The sequence below is a fragment of the Paroedura picta genome, chromosome 1 (genome assembly GCF_049243985.1).
Source record: "Paroedura picta isolate Pp20150507F chromosome 1, Ppicta_v3.0, whole genome shotgun sequence".
Lineage (NCBI taxonomy): Eukaryota > Metazoa > Chordata > Lepidosauria > Squamata > Gekkonidae > Paroedura > Paroedura picta.
The window spans coordinates 48761899-48783743 of record NC_135369.1 but is presented as its reverse complement, the minus strand read 5'-3'; the positions used below and the strand labels follow the sequence as shown (position 1 = coordinate 48783743).

The window sequence follows — 21845 nt, the reverse complement described above, 5'->3', positions numbered from 1 at the left end:
GGTTTAATGCGCTCTGGAAATTAATGGAATTTCTTGTTTTACAAACCTGGTCCAAATCAACTGCCTTACTTGCTTAGTAAAAGGTAAAGGTAAAGGTATCCCCTGTGCAAGCACTGGGTCATGTCTGATCCTTTGGGTGACGCCATCTAGCGTTTTCATGGCAGACTCAATATGAGGTGGTTTGCCAGTGCCTTCCCCAGTCATTACCGTTTATCCCCCAGCAAGCTGGGTACTCATTTTACCGACCTCGGAAGGATGGAAAGCTGAGTCAACCTTGAGCCGGCTGCTGGGATTGAACGCCCAGCCTCATGTGCAGAGCTTTCAGACTGCATGTCTGCTGCCTTACCACTCTGCGCCACAAGGGGTTCTTTACTTGCTTAGTAGAGAACACAAATATACTTTTTTTGGGTTCCTATTATTTAAAAAGAAAATGGAGTACAGTAATAAATTTCATGAGAGTTATATTAAATATGCATGGAGACTCACAGGGCTATAAAATATCATACAACTCCTCTAAAAGTGGCATAAGATTAAATTAATGCAAAAAAAAAGCTCTACAATGAAGAACAAGAGGTGGCTGACAGCATAACATCTTGCAATGTAACCTAAAAATTTCACATCAATCCTCACTACATCTGACACTAGACTAAAAAACTGAATCATGGCACTATCTTCTTGTTCAGATGAATCCTGGACAAGAACAATGGCGGGATCAGTCATTCCAAAGCTATGTGATCTGAAAGAACTGCTAGTGTTGGGTGACAAATAAAGTGTTCTATAGGAGTCAAAATACTTTTCTTGGAGGAGGCCCCCATTAGTGATTTCTAGGGGTTATTGTTTTGACCAATAAGAAATATAGGGAGTATGTTCCTATGAAAGCCAATACATCTATCTGATTTTGGATGTGCTGTGTGGAGGATAGAATATCTAATTAAGATGGAGGCACCTGGTTCAAATGTGCACTTAGTCATCAAGGTCACCAAGACCCTGGTCCATCAAGGTCACCAAGACCCTCTCAGTCTAGCATACTTCACAGGGTTGTGGTAAGGATAAAACATGGACATCAGAACCACATATACTATCCTTAGCTGTTTGTTAGTAGAGGACTTATAAATAATAGAAGATGGAATAACTTGTTTAACATTGGCCTGGAAAAAGCTCATGTCACTTAAAAACTTTGTGCCATTAAGCAGTACTGCTAGGTGCATATGTTAACTCCCCCATGTGTACTGTCATTTTATTAGTTTGCCATATTTATATTATAATGACTTTTGGTGATATTCTGTCTTTTGATGGGCTGAGTCTGACCTAAGAAGCTTGTACCTATAACTAGCATGACTTTCTACTTTCTATCCAAAGTTTGAGTCCACTCTAGCAAAGTTCAAACTTTACTCTGCTGATCCACACCAACACGGCTACTCATATGAATTTACTTTCTGTCCAGTTACAGTTGAATTTAAGTGAAGCTTTGGTTTGCTGATAAGAAATTACTTTACCTGTTCTATTATAATGTTTACTATATAAAATAATGAAAAACACAACTCTTCCTAACAGTAATCTCGTTTTATTTTTGAAAATCTTTCAGCTGGCTAGTAAGGTGAAGACTCTCCCACTACACTTTTGACCAAATATGTACAAACACTTTGTTCAGAATGACATATTAACAGTAGAGCATCTACTATGCATTAATTTTTGACTTGCATTTTGCTCTGAGGCATCTGATATCAGATACTTTTAGCTAGAACTTGTGTTTTTTCGGTAGAGATGTAACACAGAATGTTAATGTGTAATTATCAAAAAGTCAATCCTTTGTAGTTTTTACAATGTAACAAGATAATTTAATTTACCACCTTGCTACCTTAAACTTTCTTTTACAAGATTTATGATTACTAGGGGTATACAAAAACAAAAGTTAAAAAAACCCTACACCTGCACACAAACAAGCAAAAATGCCAATATTTTTCAGGTTTGAGTATACTGAACTGGCCAGAGGAACATTTACAAGAGGTTTGTTTTTCTCATATGGTTTCTCATAAGGCCAAATTTAAACATGATATTGGCAGAGGCACCTGTAGGACTTTGCAGCAATGCTGTTCTACTCAGATAACAGTTAAAATGAAATGCTGTGAAATGAAAAACATTATGGCAGAATGCATTTGCCTCACCAGTGTCACATATTAAACACTGCCTAGTTGACACATTCAGGCAAATGAGGTAGCCCATGCAAATGTAACACTGTGCTACCTTTCTGTTTGGAAAGGATACAATTATTAACACATGGGAACATTATGAAATGTGACCCTCCTCCTCTAGTCTGACATGGCACAGTCCATTCTACCACCTATTCTCTTCTGTGTATTATTTGTTTTGACCTCTTGGTTTTCAAATCTGGTGGGGGACTTGGAGAATGCCCTATGTCCTGCCCCGAAGGACCCCTTTCAAGGTCCATTCCCATCCCCTTAGCAGTGAGAGGTACCTATCCCCCAGTCATCCATAGATAACTGCCAGCAGAAAAAGACGCACTCTGCCTGTATACAACATGAAGGACATAAGGTTCTTTAAAAATGATTTTATGTTTGCACTCAGCTGCATGTCTACATTTGAACACCAAAGGAAAAATTCAATTTAGTGACTCTTAATACATAGAAATAGCTACAGAAACAGCATAACACCAGTCCATGCAACAACTTTAATAGGTGGCTTAGAAGGGCCACATTTAAGTAAATGCGTCTATTTCTTGTCTTAATATGGCAAAGCTGCAAACCTTTCTATTTATTTGAGGAGATGGAATTGGTTATGCATTTTCTTGCTGACTGAAGAATTTGCAGGAGAGAGTTTGAAAAAAGTTATCTATTTGGATTTTTCCTCTCAGCAGACATATTGTCAATGTGAGTAACCAACTGGAAGGAGACAGGATGCTGTTGGGAATGAAGAGGACTCCCTCCTATTGAAGAAAGATTGATTTTTGAGCCTATTTGCTTCATTATGGCGAACCAGGATTTGTAAAGCTAGAATACACTTTATTTTTCAAACACTGTAACTGCTGAGAAAATGAAATGCAATACAAAAAAAGATAATGGATACAGTAAGCCCTTTTGACAATGAAAACGAGGATGTTCTTTCATTTGCAAATAACCTACTATCATGTTTTTTTCCTCAAAAGAATCGAAAACCCAAGTATCCTAAATATAGTTTTAGATGGGTAGCCATGTCAGTCTGTTGCATCAAAAACAGAGTGGCATCTCAAAAACTAAAAATATATTGTGGAATAAGCTTTTGTGTCCTACAGTCCTACAGTCCACACCAACAGATCCACAAAGGGATATCTGCGCTTGTCAAACATCAATGGGCACAAATACATACCAAAAATATTATGGGTAGCAGCGGATGAGACATTTCTATGCATACAAGATTGACTATATTTATGTGTGGGCTCAGATATATTTTCATACAGGCTTAGTACTAGTTCTTGTATTTCATGGCCATTTGGCACATCATGCCTCTGCTGAAGACTCTTATTGCCCAGGTAAGATGTACCACAACCGTAGTTTGGTGACAAGGAAAACATTTATCTTCCTGCCTTCTCTTCATCGTTTCTTGCAGACTACTCCTCCACTACCAGGATTCTGCAAACTACAGTGTCCTATGTTATCTGAAATGGGCAAATACTGATCAGTGCTAGCCTCCAAATCACAAAACTGAAAACTGAACTTCTGAACCATGGCCGGAGCTACAGAGCCCACTGAGATGCCACAAACCATGGTTTCATGAGATGTCTGAACTTCAAGCACCACAAGACTTTATGTTGTTTTTCCTAAATACATAATTTTATGTTTGTGTAAACTGGAATATTTAACTATGTAAGTGTACTTAAAAATGCATTAATCCAACTGATTTATATATGGGTTACTCTTATCAAGAATTGAGAAGCAAAGACAATGGTCACAGATGTATGAAAAGAAGAACCATACAAGCATGAGGCAGTTCTTTCTTGTCATTAGTAGCAGAGCTTCCTCATGAGAACAGGCCTCTTTAAAAAAATCCCCAAGGGTTTGGGAATGTCTGGTAGAGTGCTTGACATTTTCTTTGAACAGAAGATCCCTATTCCATGCTATGTCTAAATGTTTTTGAACAAAGCACAAGCCCATAGCTGTCAAAGATGCAGAGACTGCTGTTCTGTGGACCTTTGGCTACACACTTTTGAACCTGCAACGGAGTCTCTTAGAAGAAGTAGTTTGCAGAAAGTATGGATATGTTAAGTAGACTTCAGAAACCTGACATGTCAGTAAAAATTCTCTCGCCTATCTCTTCCCAGTCCAGACCCTGCAGTTACCCAGTGCTATGAAGTTCTCAATTTTCCAGCATTGTCACCTAATGCATAACAGGTTGCCCACATACTGGTTATATTATCAAAGGCTTTGGAGATATTCACTCGGAGACGGAAAAAGTATTTGGCTATCTTCTATTGAAAACAATTATGTATGTAGCAAAGAGGAACATCTTTTCAAATTCTTTTGTAGACAGCAAAACAAGACAGCACTTCAAAGTAAGGAGAGAAATTACACAGGGATTCTTGAATTTCTGAGACATGGTTTAGTACTACACAATGATGGGAAATGGCAACGTTCTTTAAAGAACTCCTGAAGAGATAAATACCACCTATGCAGAAGCAAATAGATGGTTTACAAAAACCTTCAATTATTGTTCAACCAAAGTAAGCCAACTGCAGAATGTTTCCTTATTCAAGTTAACACTCTAAAACTGAAAGAAAAACTAACTGGTAAATGGGAATACAGCTCAAGCACAATGAATAAATTTCACCTATGGCTATGGGGCTGAACAAAATGCACAGTTGAAGTCTCAAGTACTTTATGAATAAATCTGCCACAATAATGGTCAGGCAACATGTGAAAGAAACACTTTCTAGATGTCTTTCAACTAGAGAGCCAATTGAGCTTGCAAGTAGGAAAAGGGGGGGGGGAGAGGGAACTCAACATGGGCAGCAGGATGAAAACAAAGGCCACAACATTTAACAAGTAATGTGGCCTATATGAGCCTGACAGCTAGAGGGCAATCCATGAAGCACAATACCCAGCTGTTTGGCCACTAGATCACAATCAGGAAAAGGATGACTTGCAGCAAAGACTGTACTTGTCTGTTTTTATAATCCACTACTGAAACTGACCCTTCCCAACATCAAGATGATTTGAGGCCCCATGTCCCCTCAAGATTCAAGAGTGCCCCCATATCTACACTACTCTGCTAAAAGTGCAAAAAGAACTCCACACTGGACCAATTATGTCCTTCTGAAATTGATATATGAAAGATGAAATTACAGTATGAATTCTGTCTTGGAAATATCAACCACAAAGCCACAGTAAAAAAACTCAGGAAGGCTATGTGAATGCTTCCAAACCGAATGAACAAGAATGGTGCTCTTGTTTCTGCAACAATTGTTTTCTGTTTCCAGTCTGGCAGTACAACATGGTATCAGAAAAAGATGTGGAATATTCATGGGAATGTAATACAGTTTTGCTCTATATTCACAAGTATTGCCTGAACTCCCAATGGCAGTTATACATTTGCCCTAGTACGGCACTTCACTTGCTCGTCTGCCTCTACATGAAATACAGTATGGGTCAGATTAAAAAGGAGAAATGTTTATCTCAGATTCACACATCTGCCAGAATGTATGCCAACTATCTGACACCAATTCCCCCCCCTAAATTAAAACACGCAGACTTCTTAATGGTGCTATGTTGCTGTTCCCAACCCTTCTTTCAAATTCAATAAATTTCTGCAGCCACAAGTGTGAGTACAGTTAAGCCAAAAAAATCACATCCCTAAAATGAGAGAAGTAAATTCTGAAAAGTCTGCAATTATAGTCCTGAGAACATGCCAAAAGATACACAGCTATAATTGTAGGGGGGCACGTTTTGCTATCAACTTTCTCAATGGATGTCCTATGCATTCTGGTTATTATTAGCACAGTATGGATAATCTTAAGAGCCTCTTGTGGCACAGAGTGGTAAGGCAGCCGTCTGAAAGCTTTGCCCATGAGGCTGGGAGTTCAATCCCAGCAGCCGGCTCAAGGTTGACTCAGCCTTCCATCCTTCCGAGGTTGGTAAAATGAGTACCCAGCTTGCTGGGGGGTAAACGGTAATGACTGGGGAAGGCACTGGCAAGGCCACCCTGTATTGAGTCTGCCATGAAAACGCTGGAGGGCGTCACCCCAAGGGTCAGACATGACTCGGTGCTTGCACAGGGGATACCTTTACCTTTTACCTTTATGGGTAATCTTACATGGTTCCATACACTAACTGTAAGAATCATTTACAATCTTTCTGCTTCTCTGGCTCTCTCTATTTCATGTACCTGCAGCAACGTACAAAGGTTCAGGGCAGTAGCTGTGTTACACTGTTGCAGTGACTGATTCCCTGCAATAAAATTTTATTCTATCAAGTTTCATCCCCTACATCAAATGTAACAACCAGTGAAGTGAGTAAAGTGAGATCCATAGGGCAGGAGTGAACATTATGAGCTGTGTGTATTTCATCTATATTATATTATTATTGGGAGGCTCAAACCATTTTACTCTGGACATAGGTAAGCCTAGTTTATCAAATATTGAGAGTTTCCCACTGATAAAACCCAGAATAACCATGCACAGACTTACTGTATAATTTTAACTGATAGTAATACATCTCATCTCTATCACACTCAAACAGTGTTTGAGTCAATTCCACCAAGTTCTCCATGGCTTCAACCTTTAACAAGAGAAAGAAAATATATACGATAGTTATAAAACATTACTCAGCAACATCAAAGCATCATCTGGGCATGGAATTGGGGTCAATGTGGGGTGGACAGGTAGTTGTGAGTTTCCTGCATTCTGAAGGGGGTTGGACTAGGACTAGATGGCCCTGTAGGTCTCTTCCAACTCCATGATTCTAAAAGTATTTTATTATATATATATTTTTTACAATAATGCAATTTTGCTATGCCACAGAATTATGTCCCAAAGGACTTGGGGAAGGAAGGGGTCAGGAGCAACTGCAAATTGTAAGCTTTGCCAGTAGGTAGCAGAGAAAAAGGTAGCTGCTTTTTTCTCTTCGCTCATGGTCAATTCTGCTTTTACTTCCTAGCCTTCATTTGTATCTTAAGATAAGAAGTGAGCAGCAACTCAGAAAAGTTCATACCCTGAGGAGTCGACTGAAGATGGCGCCGTAATTGCTGGACTTCTATCCAGCTCTTAAGCCATGCCGAGGGTCAGGAGCATCTGCACCTGGCAGACCTGAGCAGATACGCAAATCTGCTCGCCGGTCGCCCCAGGAACCGGGAACGGCATCCTGAGGGTCCTACAGATCCGTGGGGAGGTAGGGAGACCGAACTCTCCAGATCAACAGCGGCGTGTGCTCAAGGTCACGATGGCGCCCTTGTCGCAAACAACTCTCTAAGCTTGAAACGACCAGCTGACCCTACATTCTTCCCAGACCATCTTTTACCAGACTGACAGGAGCTGAAGTTTACAACAGTAAGGATTGAAAGCTTTCTGGCTTTTTCTTTTCTTTTCCCACAAGCTCTTCCCCCCCCCCCCTCCTCAACCAATTTACAAGTGAATTCCCTCTTTCGTCGAGTGAGAGACTCCCAGCTAATTATACCCACTAACCAAACAAAGAGAGAGCTTTGAAGATTTGTTGGTGAAAATTCAGTGGGGGAAACTGACTTAATATGGAGATCGACAAACTGATAATTTGGGATCGCTCGTGCTCCCGCGAGACCTCACAAGACTTTCTGTTTATAGTTTGTGACTGCCTAGAACTATGGAAGAATTAACTAAGGCACAGCTTTTCCATTTGTTATGCGAAGGAAACTCAAAGATACTGAAAGCAGTCAATAAGCTGGAAAAGGAAATCCGTGGGATTAAGGGGGAGCTTTTGGACGGAGCCCATGGTCTGGAGAGACCAGCTGATGACGCAGCTCAGCCAACAATAAATCAAACGAAACTTCAATGTTTGGAAGTTAATCAACAGGAGGGGGAGAGAGCTAGAGATGTAAAAACTCAAAGTACCTTTGAAGAACTTGGGAAAACAGATTTAAGGAAGGAAAGCACCGAAAACCTGGAAGTCTATTTAGAGCAGGAAGTGATTTGGATCAGCAAAACAAAAAGAGTCTATTCAAAAGCGACAGCACCCAGGAAGCTATCAGGAGATATTTCTGAGCGACCAGAGGAAGAGATCCAGATAGATAAAGTATACAGAGCCTACTCAAAGGCGACTGCAAGCAAGAATCAAGTAAGAGACCTCTTTGGCCCTGACAGAAGGACAATCAGAAACACTCTACTATGGAAAAAAACACAATTTCATTTTATGCGACCACCTGAAGGATGAGTACAACAGTGGAGTACTCTCCTGATTTCCTGTGGGGAAGACAGCAGCAGTAACTTTTAGGACAGGACCAATATATGAAGGGAACTGACTTTATATCATCTAAGGCAATAATAGAATATATCCTTATAATAGATTATACTCTCATATGTATTAACAACTACTCTGCTAAGAAAGATGGTAATAACTTCTATATCAGGATCAATATGTGATGGGAACTGAATATGTATGCCAATATGTATGCTAAAAGAGGATGACAAACTATACTTCATAGGTATTAACAAGACGGCAGCAGTAACTCTTAGGTCAGGGCCAATTTATGAAGGGGACTGACCTTATATCATTTAAGATAAGAACAGAATATATTCTTATAATAGATCATATTCTCATATGTATTAACAATCACTTTGCTAAGAAAAATGGTAAAAACTTCTAGATTAGGAATAATATGTGATGGGAACTGAATATGTATGTTAAAAGAGGATGGCAAACCATATCAGCTGGTCGCTTTTTTCTTAATTTTTCTGTAAATGCTTCATTTAATAATAAATAATAAAATTATTTTTTAAAAAAAGAAAAGTTCATACCCTGACACAAATTTTATTAGTCTTGAAGGTATTATAGGATTCTTGCTCTTTTCTAACTTTCATTTGGTAGTTAATCTTGATCCTTTCCTTCCCCATGTTCTGTGGCACATACAGAAAATGTAGGGAAAGGACAAATGTGGACCTCCTCCTGACTTTACTTTTCCTCTTTGGGGAAGGGAGGAAGAATGCTCTCTTCCCCACAGGACTCATGCTATAGGTCCAGGGGTATTCATCAGAGGGGAAATGGATGCTTGCTGTTGAACAGAAGGCAAGTGAATGTATAGTATTCTTTATTTTATTTATTTTAATTAATTCTATTCTTTGATTTATATTCTGCCCCTCCTGGCATTCCAGCTCACGGAAGCTTCCAGCAGAGTTTCATTAAAACATAAATAAAAATTAATTAAATTAAATTAATGTAAATAAAAATTACATACGATGTTAAGCTTGGAAACCATCATCTTAAAAACCATCATACCAGATGAATATGCAAATTACTCAATTTAAGATTTTCCCAGTTTTCAGAGGAATATATTCCAGCGATTGGAAAACATTCACAAAACTTTGTGGCAGCAAACTATTTTTAATCTCTAGAATTCCCCAAATATCAGTTTTTACCTTGGCCTGTTTTAATCACCTTCACTCAGCACTACTGTTAGGGAGAGATTTACACATTCCCTGTATTTCTGCCAACTGAAGAGAGTCAAAACAGTGGAACGTGTGTTATTATATTACCTATTTTACAATGACATTTGTTCCACATTTCTCACCCTGTTCTTCCAGGCAGATCTGATAAACTCAACAGATATCATCTTCTTGGTGATTGATCTCATGAGACCACTTCTAAAGACCACAGCAAATTCTCTACTGAAGCTATGGCCATTAGAAGGTGAATATTTCAAACCTTTTAATAACTATCTATAATCAATTATACCTACAGGTCTATGAATTTTAATCCTTGTATATTAATTTTATAGTTGTACGTAAACTGTGCTGGCAAACGGCTCAGCTGAACTTGATGATGACGGAATATAATCTCAAAGACAGGAAACTGACTATCAACCCAGACTGCTGCCAATTGGGGATATGTCTGTGTACCGAGAAATCAAAGAATCTTTGCCTTAAATGATGCAAAATTCTTCCTCTAAAACTATTTCAAGAAATTTTATAGTATACTTACATAATTATTCGTAATACATTTATCCATAAACCACCGCAAACGGCCTGGACGAGCTCTCAAACCAGGAGTCTGCAAAGCAAATTTTTTTTTAAAGGCCATTGCTTACTTATAGAAAACAATTAAATGTAAAGGAACATTATTTCTTGACTTTGCAAACTGTGAATTAGAACACTGTTTAGTTATTTCTAGGACTCTAGCACCCATCATGGATTTGACCCTTTTGCAATAAAAGACATGCATTTTTCATGAAGGTTATCCCAAAATACTCTCATGAATTTTGGACCCTTTGTTCTTATGCAGCAATCAAAGTTCAACCTTAATATTCAAGAAATGGTCATGGGTCCATACAATTTTACCTATCTACATTTTAAATTTCCCTTATCAACAAAAAATAGCAGACAGTATTGTTCCTCTGCCTTGAACAGCATATCCACTGAAAATACACTCTTATAAGCCAAACAAACAATGATCAATGAGTTTCACTGGCTTTATTAACCTACCTGCTGCCCAGCTAACATAAACCTGTTATCATAAACTGCCCTCCCACTCTCGTCCAATTTAACAATGCCCACCTTGAACCTAAATAAATAAAAGTTATGATCATTTGACAAGGAAGCTCTGAGAATGCACCACAGGCCCCAAGAAGTACAATTTCCATTGCCAAACTTTCATATGCCTTAGACAATCATCACTGAAGTTAGAGCTATATTTTAGGGATGGGCATGGACCAGAAAAATGCAGTTAAGGCCATAAATGAACTGCAAACCAAACTGAATGAGGAGGCCCATTCGCAGTTCGCAGCCCTGCAAATCCCACTGAAAGGGGCCACAGATAAGCAGTTGCAGAAAGCCTGAAAAAGCAGCTTGTTCTCTAACACTCAGCTGTTTCAGGGACTTATGCAGTCCCTTTAAACTTTAAAAGGACTGCAGAAAACACCTTGAAAAACAACTACGCTAGCAGTTTCCCCATGGGGTCAGCTATTTTGGACTCTCTTGTGCATTCCCTTTAGATGGGCATGTTTAAAGATGCTGCGCAAGGGAACCCAATACAGCTGAGCCCATGGGAAGAAGCGTTCCTGAAGGCCAACTTATGATTGAATAGTAAAAACTAGACTAGTCTGATCATTTTTTTCCTCTGAAAACTTTAAGTAATCAAACAAAGTGACACATAACTTAAAATTATGGCCAAGGAAGAGGAAATGAAATAGCTGCAGCACACAAAAATGGGATGAAAAGTTTTAAAAGCATATTTTGTAAGAAGTGGCAATTAGTGGGTTCCCTCAAAACAACTCTTTTTGTAGTATCTTCATCAAAATCGTGCCTAAAGCACTCCAAGTAATCAGTGGTGTTCTGGCTGTTTCCCAGCTCTCTCTCTCTCTCTCTCATTTACACACATGCAAACAGACAAAATGAGTACAGTAAAAACTGAAGAACAGCTTAAAAACCACTATATTAAAGTAGTAATTTCCTTACTTCATTGAGAAGATCTCTCTCCACAAGAATATCAAATAATGAGTTTATGCATGCAATTATGGGGAAATTAATTTGTGACTTATCAAGTAGATACAAACAAACTACTTGTATATAATTCTGTAATATATGATACAGGTGACAAAACTGTATGTTGGTTTAATATGCCACTGTCACCCCCCCCAAACATCTGTGAAGCGATATTATAAGGAATGGGGAAATAACTGAAAACTGAAGAGTTAATATCTTACACAACATGCTCCTGGAAATTAAAGAGAAGTATGTTACTTGTATCCGTAGATAATCCTCTTTGTGACATGGCAGAACTCAAACGCAGCATTCACTTCCAACTTCCAATATCATTGCTGCTCCAAATGCCAATGATCTAAATAGCTTTAAAAGCTGAAAACTTTATATAGCAAATCCTCTGTTTAGAAATGATTGCATACATCACTATAAGGACAGCTGAGTTATATAGGGGGTATTCTTGTGCTTCATTTTGAAATTGAGAAGTGTTTTCACATACAGTAGGCTCTCAATCATCAAAAGAACATCTAGGTCAGATTAACTAAATCTCCAGGGTTTGCACGATAGTCCGTATTTATGGCTTATCTTTAACCATCTTACTGAATTCTCAACATTGTGCCTAGCATGAAATGGAGACATATAAATACAGAATATTTTTTTTTGGGGGGGGGGGAGGAGATCAAAGTTGTGCTATAAAATGTGATTAAAAATAAAGCTAAAACTTTATCCAAGTGAAATTACTAACTTGGTAATAATCATTTATTATGGTTATAAAGAACTATATATAAATAATTTTAATTCTTACCTGGTACTAAATACTTGATTTCTTTACTGTTCTTTAAACATTTCTTTTTTTAAAAAGCTATGTCAAAGAAAAAAAAACTATGCTAACTTATCCCAATCTACCTCCAGTTAGTTACATAATGGCCTTCTCTATAACAGCAGAAACCTGATTATGCTCCCTGCAAGGCTCTTGGCTCTGCAGGTACTAATCTGTTAGTGGTTCCTGGCCCCGAGGAAGTCTGCCTGGGCTCAACAGGAGCCGGGGCCTTTTCAGTCCTGTTCCAATCTGGTGGAATGAGCTCGCGGGAGAGCTGAGAGATCTGACAGAGCTATCACAGTTCCATAGGACCTGCAAAATGGAGCTCTTCTGCCAGGTCCTGGGCTGAGGCAAGAGTTAGGATCAAAGTGGCCCCTGCTCAGGCTAGAGCATGTATATTGTTGCTCCCCACCCTGGTTGGTCTGCTCAGGAGATAGAGGGTGTTGTTTTGGCTGCCATTCTTGGAGGGTTAGTTAGGGTTTTATTGTAAGCCGTCATGAGTCCTTGAAGAAGTGGTGAGGTATAAATCCAACGAGTGAGTGAGTGAGTGAGTGAGTGAGTGAGTGAGTGAGTGAGTAAGTAAGTAAGTAAATACATACATACATACATACATACTACCACTGCGATGGCTGCTGGTATATGTAAATATGTTATCAGAAAATTATCTAATTCATCCATCTAACCATCTTTTAAAACACCTACCCTGAGCCTGGGGATTGAGATGGGGTCTATGGAGTCAGGTTGGGATTTTATGAGTATTAGGCTGAGAGGAAATGGGGTTGTTTTATCATTTTTGTATGTTTTATTGATTATTGATTGATGGTAGCTTGTTGTAAACCACCGCTAACCAGCTGGCCCAAGAATGGCAGTTAAGGAATTAAATAAATATACTGAAAATATCTGAACTTTAGCCATTAAATTGTGCTTAAGTGGAGTTCACTAGTTTGGAAATGGGTTTGAATCTAGACAGTTTGTATTCTGGAGAGGCTTGGAAAGAGAATGGGCCAGAATTCAGGTCTATTCTTTAACTCCTTTATTCAAGGTAATGTGACCAGAATGCCAAATCTTGGTCAATCTCTATTCCTCATTTAGTGCTCATCTATCAATATTTACTGAATAGTTTTTTTTCAATTGGCATATTGTTTACATGTAATTTTTACATCTGCTGCTACCCCCCCCCCCACACACACAGAAAGGGCAAGTTAAATCATCCTATACAATTAAAATAAGATCTTCCTACAATAGTTTTTATCTGTACCACTAAATTAAGTTTCATGCTTATTTTATGCATATTCATACAAAAAACTCCATCTGGATGAAAGAGTACTTTAATCTTTCAATCATACAGTCCAGAAACATTTTCCTAGTTTTTATGCTAGATTAAAAAAAATCCTAAACCAGGGTAGATTTGTGTTCTGAAATCAGTTTGCAATGAAATAGATGACCCAGTGTTGGACTTAAATCAATTTATTGCTACAGTTTTATTCAACATATTTTGATTGATATTTTGTCATCAGCCCAAAATACCTCCCATTTCAAGTCTGAATGTCACCAACTGATTTCCCCCCCAGTATCTCTTGAATTACTTGATCAAATTCACCAGGTTCTTACCTGGTGAATTCTTACCAAAGCTCTTGTGCAAAAGAAAACATCATGTTTCTGCTATTGCAATATGTAGCATGGTAATATATTTTAATGCTTTATACTACACATTAGATTTTGTTTGCATTAGAGTTCATTTGACTCTAAGAATAGCTACTTATAGCACTGGGATTGTTTTTCTAACTAGCAGACAGCCAATAATATCCTTATACAACTAAGAATAAAATATCAAGCATATACAGGAAAAGTGTACTGGGCCAAAAAAATGGTATTTGCAGGCTATTCTGGAAACATTAACTATGTTGATTAGGAAGAACGGCATAACCTACATTGTCTAAACTAAACCCTAAACAGTCTATACATTCCAGCATGCTATGGTCTGCTTACAATATCTGCAAAACAAATCAAATAATTACAGGCTGGTAGGTAAGTGGATATAAGGAAAAATCGACTTATTTTTCTAACTCCGAAAGGAATGAAAGATATAATCATGATTGAGATAATGATGAATTTCTTAGTACAGCTATACAGATAGGTACCCATATACACAGCATAAACAAATTATTGCTCGATTCAAACTTAATGGCAAGCCATGGATCAGTGTTAAATAAATGTGCTTCGGGCTTACTTGGATTATTCCCATCGCTCACCTTGCACATCACACACTAATCAGTTACTGCCTTGCTTTTGGCAGGCTGCAGATTGCTGGTGTTTCCAATCCAGCCTCTTATGCTTTACATTTGTTGAGCAAACCAAAACAAAATGAATGATGGTTTACAGAAAAGTGGATCTAACTAATGTGCAGAGTGCTGTAGGAGATATTATGGTTTGACCAACTTAATATGGTAAAATCTTTCCATGAAAGGATTCATTTATTGTTCAGAATTTCCAAGTCATGTTTAATGCTTTCCTGTCGAGTCCTCCTCACTTGAATTCCATAAATCAAGAAAGATGCAAAAAATATTCAGATTACTTTTATTTCCCCTGAGGACTGACTGTCCCTTCCTGCATGACTACACTAATTAGATCCACAAGTCTCTGAAGAAAATATAGTTATTTAAAGGGTAGATTTGTAACCTGAGAAAATTAAAGGGATGTTTCTAATTTTTCCAAAAATGTTACAATAACCTTATGTGACAGGACCTATTTCCAATCTCCCACGTATCAAACTATGCATTTTATTCATCTAAAAGCTACTTGGACACAATCACCAGAAAGGCCATAGTAGCAGAGTCAACAGTGGTATAAACCAGTTCAAACCATGCTTATCACAAGCCAAAGGGAATTTACAAATCACTGTTCGTAGGGAACCAGTTCTACATTTATACTTATGTTTATATTATATTCATATGCCTGGATTTCAGAGATACCTGTCCTTCAGACTTGCAAATAGCTCCACACTACTAAACACATTTTAAAACAGAGGTCCCCAACCCGCGGCCCACGGCCCGGGAAGCTTGTGGCCAGGGAAGCTTCTTACTGCGGGAGGGGGGAGAGGGAATCAGGGCCGCGGCCGCGCATGCACACATGCTCCATGTGCGGGCGTGGCCATGCATGCACGGCATGCGCGGGCGGGCAGTTGCCCTGCCGGTCCCCAGCCTCAAAAAGGTTGGGGGCCAATGTTTTAAAACAAATTGCTTTTGTCAATATAGCCACTGTTAATGGCAGAAGCTGGTGAAGTACCCCTTTTCTGTCTGTTTCTACTAAGCCTTCAAAACTTATTGCCTGCCTGCCTCTTCTTAACAAAGTACAGGCCAAGTCTCTGTAATTACTACATATTGTTCTTCTACATGGACCAGCAAGTAAAATTAAAGCGCTGAAGGGAGAATGAAACAGCACAATCCATACTAAAAAGCTCAACTGAGACTCTAAACAAGTCTAAGAAACCCTAATCCAATGAACATGAAAAAGACAAGCAAGTATGCCAGATGTCCACTTTCTCTCCTGATAACCCACATAAAGTTGATTTTCTGGATTTTAAAAAAATTACAAATTGCTGAATACCAGGCTCACCATTTTTAAAGAAACAGAAATAGTAATAACAGATTTAGTAATAACAGAAAATTAAGTAATTGTTTATTAGATTAATATGTAAATGACTGACAATGTTTACAAGGCTTCCCACACACACACACCTTCATCCCAGAGGCAGCCTTCATGGAAGACTTTATTACTTTTGACTAATGCAAGAGCTTTCCTCTGGAACACGGAAATTTCCACTGACACCAGATTTTTCAGTTAGTAAAACAAAATAACAACAACATGATCATGAGTTCCTATCAAATGGCACAAATGCCAAGAAACCCCATGAAACTCTGGCTGTTGGTAGCAGTAAAGCTTGGACTGCAATGTCTGTCCTTCTACCCATTCAATATTTTCTTCTGCCTCAGGTCATTAAAGAATATTAAAAGCAGCTAACTTACGTTGTTTTCTACCTGTAAGGTTGCAGCTTTCCTCCTTCTCTCTCTCTTCCCCTGCCCTTAATATTCCTAGAAAGCCTTGATTAATTCATTTCAAGTTTCCTGTCTCTGAAGACAGGGATGCACTGGGTAAGCTGAGTGTATTAGAATAGTGGAGGCTCTAGTTTAGGAATTTGAAATAGATGAAAGCTTCCTTGGTTAAGGAACTGTGCAACTTCCAGATATTCAGAAAAAGGAAATTAGTATCTTGGCTATGGAGAACTCATTTCTAACATGGGAACAACCCATTATGTAAACTGGTATTATTTCTTCTCTGGCAGAAAAAGTCATTGGGAAGCGGACGGCGAAATGCTATGAGAAACATGCATGTCCAAATTATTCCCAGCCTTCAAAATGTGTCTGATTTTCCTATTGATGAAGACAGGCAAGCCAACTGCAAGGGACAGAGGGACACACTTCAGATCTGTAAGCGACTCACATATAATATGTTTTGCTTACTTAGCTTGACTACCAGGGCGGGTAGGGGGTGGGGGTGGCAGCAGTAAATGGATGGGAAAGCTGCAGGAAATTAATAAAAAAAATTATATGCACATTTTGTAAATTTGGTTATTTTGCATAATTCTGAATATACAAGCTAATTTTCTTGCCTGCTAATCATCACTTGTGATCTGGTTGTGAACTAAACCACTGGATGATTGAGAATTACTGTTTTCTTATTTATGAAAGCATTTTCAAATTGACTAAAAATAACTTAGTGCCCCCTCCCCAACAACCAAATTCACCCTTTACAAAAGATTCACTTTTCTCTTTTCTTCCTACTAATATAAACCCGTCAACTAACACTGAGCTGGGGGGGGGGGAGAACACCCACAACTGTGTAAGAGGAAAATAATCACAATCTGGGAAAGCTCTAAGGATGCCCTTTTGACTTATCAATTTCAGTAAGCAAAATTTCAATCAAGCCTAGATAAAATATACTAATCCTAAATAAACCAAGTTTGTCACCTACTACTTTCTATAAGCTGCTTACCATAGTAAGAGGGGGGGAAAATGCTAAATTAAATGCCAAACAGTAGCAGACAGCACTTGTTTGGCTGATTAACTGGTAGACAAGCATTACAAATAAATCTGAGTATGGTCTGCAGCAAATTAAATTCCCGTGCTTTAAAGAACAAAGAATTTATGGCGAAGAGGATTAGCAACTTTACACCCAGGAATGCTGCTTTAATTTAATTGTTTCACAATTCAAGGTTTAATATGCAAATATCATTTGGATATTTAATAGTGAATTTGACAAAGTAAGGAAACAATTACAATATACAGTCAGGCTGCTTCTTCTCCTAACTGTAATTATACGCAATGAAATAAAGTTGGCCAATTCTCCCCTTCCCCCCCTTTCATTACTAGGATTGGAATGCTTTAGCATTAATCAGAACAAGAGTAATTAAAGGTTAAAAACTTTAAATATATTCTAATTAAAACTCTAAATAGCTGCACGATTAGTGTGCTTATAGTTATAGTCTCACCTCAATGATCTTCTTGGCTTCTTTGTATTTGCCGGTATTCAGGAAGGCAAAGAAGAGATCATACAGCAGCATCATTTCACCTCTTTCTTGGCTCATGAAATCCATAGCTATAGGAATTTTAAAAAGCTTATTAGATCCCCTACTTAGACTAAACAAGAAGATGTCAAGCAACAGTGACAAGAGATATCCATGCTGAAGAAAAAATCATTTAAATGTTTTCTGTACATTTTACACTAATCTTAATTTTATTTTTAGAACAATTAAATTAGTAACATTTTACAAAATACCGGGCTAATGTGAAAATAGAGAATATAGTGCTTCTTTTAGACCAAGATGTATGCGAAAGTCAAATACTATACAGAGATAGATTTGTTGTTCTCCTAAGAATGCCAGAATGTGTTTTAAAATCTCCTCATGATTATAGAATGCACTTTGAATATGTGGTGGCAAAAATATGTGCGGCTCTCAAGACCAAACTACCTACATTGCTAGCTAGGGGTTATTTCCCCCAAATGGTGGAAGGACTTTATTTAAATACTAGAGGCAAAGCCCATTGTACCTGGAAATGCAACAGGCACCAAGATGCTCACCTGCATGGTGGCCTTCTTGGGGGATGACTACATGGCAAAAGGTCCTGCCCACCCTTGGATTCTTGAGACCCTGCCTCAAACCTCAAGGAACATTCCTGACCCAGGGGTCACCAACCTCCTGCTGCGGCCTGGAAATCTCCTGGAATTGGAATGTGGAGATCAGCTCCCCAGGGGAAAATGCCTGTTTTTTTTTGTTTTTTGTTTTTTTTGGGGGGGGGGAACACAACAACTCATATCCAGGCTCCTTGAGATGAAAGGGCTTTCTTGGGAGGGGGAACTCTGTGGCAGAGATATTACAGGATGGGGAGAGGTTTTGCTGGAATTGCAGGTCATTTCCTAGCAACAGACATCAGTCCTCTGGAAAAAAGCCCTGGCTTTAGATTTCGAGGAGGTGAAGGGATGCCAGGCTCCAGGTGGGAAACAAAGAAAAATGCTGGGTGGCTATAATTGCTAATAACAATAAACATCAAATATTTCCTGAACTTCTCAAAGTTTCTTCCTTCAAGGAAAATATTTAATTAATAGCAAAATTTGCTTAAAGAACTGAACATCTTTCAGTCAGTACGGTCTTCAGTTCAGTTCAATATCAGAGTAAATCAAAAACAGCTGTATGTTACAATCAAACATGAAAACATTGGTTAGCAAAGAACTTACAGAAGGTTTCTCAATTACTGTTCTAAGTCAGCTTTTCTCAACTTTTTTACCACTGAGAAAACCCTGAAATATTCTTCAGGCTTTGAAAAGCCCCAGAAGTGGGATCTCCTGGTCCCAACTGGAGGCTAGCATCCCTGCCACTGGTCAGGGGTTCCAGCCTCCAGGTGGGACCTGTAGGACCCACAGAATGAAAGCCCCTCTCCAGACTGCAGAGATCAGTTCACCTGGAGGAAAGACTTACTTGGGATGGGGACAGAGGGCTGTGTTGCACTCCCCTCTACACAGGAGAGAGAGAGAGAGAGAGAGAGAGAGAGAGAGAACACAGAAGACAAAAGCATTCCTCCATTCTCAAATTTCAAACCTTATTAACCATACAATCACCTCTCCATGTAGAAAATACCTGTGTAGCTCTCTCCTTGAACTGCTGTGAGAAGCCACTTTTCAGAAGGTCCAAATTTAAAGGAAAAGAATCTTATAACAGTCAATGAGCAAGTCAAAAAAGACTTACACCATCCTCCTGCAACAGCTTCTTAAGCCTGTGCTCTAGCTACATCTTTTTAAGGCAATGGCAATTTGTACAGCTTGGTGTAGTAGATAAGAGCAGTGGCTTCTAATATGGTGAACTGGATTTGATTCCCTGATCCTCCACATGCTGGGTGACCTTGGTCTAGTCACAGTCGTGTTAAAAACGGTTCTCACAGCGCAGTTTCTCTCACATCTCTCTCAGCCTCACCTACCTCATAAGGTGTCTTTTCTGGGGAGAGGAAGGGAAGGGTATTATAAGCCACTCTGAGACTCCTTTGGGCAGTGAAAAGCAGGGTATAAAAACCAACTCTTCTACTGGGAAGGTGCTACTGAGAAACAGTGTGCCCCCCTCCCCACATGTCCCCATGCCATCATGGTGCTTCTGTGCCCTGTCTACGCTTTCCCCATCTTCTATGCCATTGATCTCAAATTTGCTTGTTCTGATGGTCTTGGTAAGACTGCAGCAATACCAAGGTGGTAGCCATATGGAAAGGGAAAGTTTATATCTTCCCAGTTCCACCCACTTTAGCATTATTCTGCAACTCTCTGTGATATCTACCCCAAAGCATTTCTCCTTTTTCCAATTGCAAACCTCAAACAACGTACTCATGAGTAAACATTCCCAGGGCAGAGGTTTTTATTTATTTATTTATTTATTTATTTATTTATTTATTTATTATATTTCTATACCGCCCTCCCCGGAGGCTCAGGGCGGTTTACATTAAACTTATAAACAATACATGTTTCCTCAATCCTAGCTAACCTGGGTCCCAGAGAGCAGGGGGCATTTCTAGGCCTCCCACAGCCCCCCCTCCAGATGTCACACAAAGGCAGCATCAGGAGGTATCTTGTGCTCCCCCCCCCCCAAATCCTCTAAGTTGAAAGAGGCCAGAGCAACTTACTGGCAGCAGGGCAGCAAAATTCTGACACTGGCAGGAAGGTGGAGGCAGAGAGCAGACACCTTATTACAGTGGTTCTCAACCTGGGGGTTGGGACCCCTTTGGGGGTCGAATGACCCCTTCACAGGGATCGTGGCAGGGTGAGCAGCTTGCCCAGGGTAGATCAAGATAGTGTTCATCTGTCTGAAGCAGTGGAAAGAGCAAGATCAGCATGGTGGGACAAGAGGCAGAACTGAACTGAGAAACGCCGGGGAAAAAAACAAACAATTTATATACAATTATGAACAATGGATCTTCACATCATTGGTCAGTTTTAGTTTAATTTCTGTGGAAGAACACTTGCATAATTTTATGGTTGGGGAGGAAGGTTGAGAATCACTGCCTTATTAGGTTTTCCTGGCTGTGGCCCATGACTTACGCATAAGTAAACATTCCAAAGGTAGAAGCTTTTCCTGGCTGTCTACATGCAATATGACCTGATTGGCTCTCATTGGCAGAGTGTTCTCTCCCTATTGGTAGCATACCCCAAGAGCAGGCCAATCAGGTAGGGAGTGAGTTGGCTGCACTCAAGTTCAACTTTATAATGTTTAGAGATTCTTTTTTCCTTCATTTCAGTAAATCAACAATCACAAAGAACCAAAAATCTGCAATACTAGTTGGTAGCAACTAACCTTTCTGCAAGAGTTCACTGTTTCCCTTCTCTATCAACCGGCACAAGACATCATGAAGTCTAGGAAAACAGCCATATTTCTTACAGCAGTCGAACAATGATTCCACAGCTGCTGGTAAATTGTCCCTTAAAAGAAAATCCAAATAATTTTAGATGGAAAAAAGTCATGTACACACGAAGCCTTAGAAATTTCAACATGCACATCATATTCTATTATGTATTTTCCAAGTTCAGTTCAAAATATATTTTTCAAACATTTTTCAGTATATCGAACATCCAATGGTAATATACAAACCTTTTTATATTTAAATACATTCAGCAGCTGATTATTTTGTTTTATTAATATCCTGTTAGAGCCTCTTGTGGTGCAGAGTGGTAAGGCCTGAAAGCTTTGCCCGTGAGGTTGGGAGTTCAATCCCAGCAGCCGGCTCAAGGTTGATTCAGCCTTCCATCCTTCCGAGGTCGGTAAAATGAGTACCCAGCTTGCTG

General features: G+C 39.1%; 1 protein-coding gene across 1 annotated transcript in view; it reads right to left on the bottom strand.

Annotated features, from left to right (window-relative positions):
- The window catches only part of LRPPRC (leucine rich pentatricopeptide repeat containing), a 151426-nt gene that overhangs the window by 31297 nt on the left and 98284 nt on the right, over positions 1-21845 (bottom strand). Inside the window, exons 24-27 of the mRNA XM_077337524.1 lie at positions 21358-21482; positions 18019-18125; positions 10155-10223; positions 6677-6767 (exon numbers count right to left, since the gene is read on the bottom strand). Of these exons, the coding sequence (XP_077193639.1) occupies positions 6677-6767; positions 10155-10223; positions 18019-18125; positions 21358-21482 (392 nt within the window). The remainder of the gene's footprint in view (positions 1-6676; positions 6768-10154; positions 10224-18018; positions 18126-21357; positions 21483-21845) is intronic.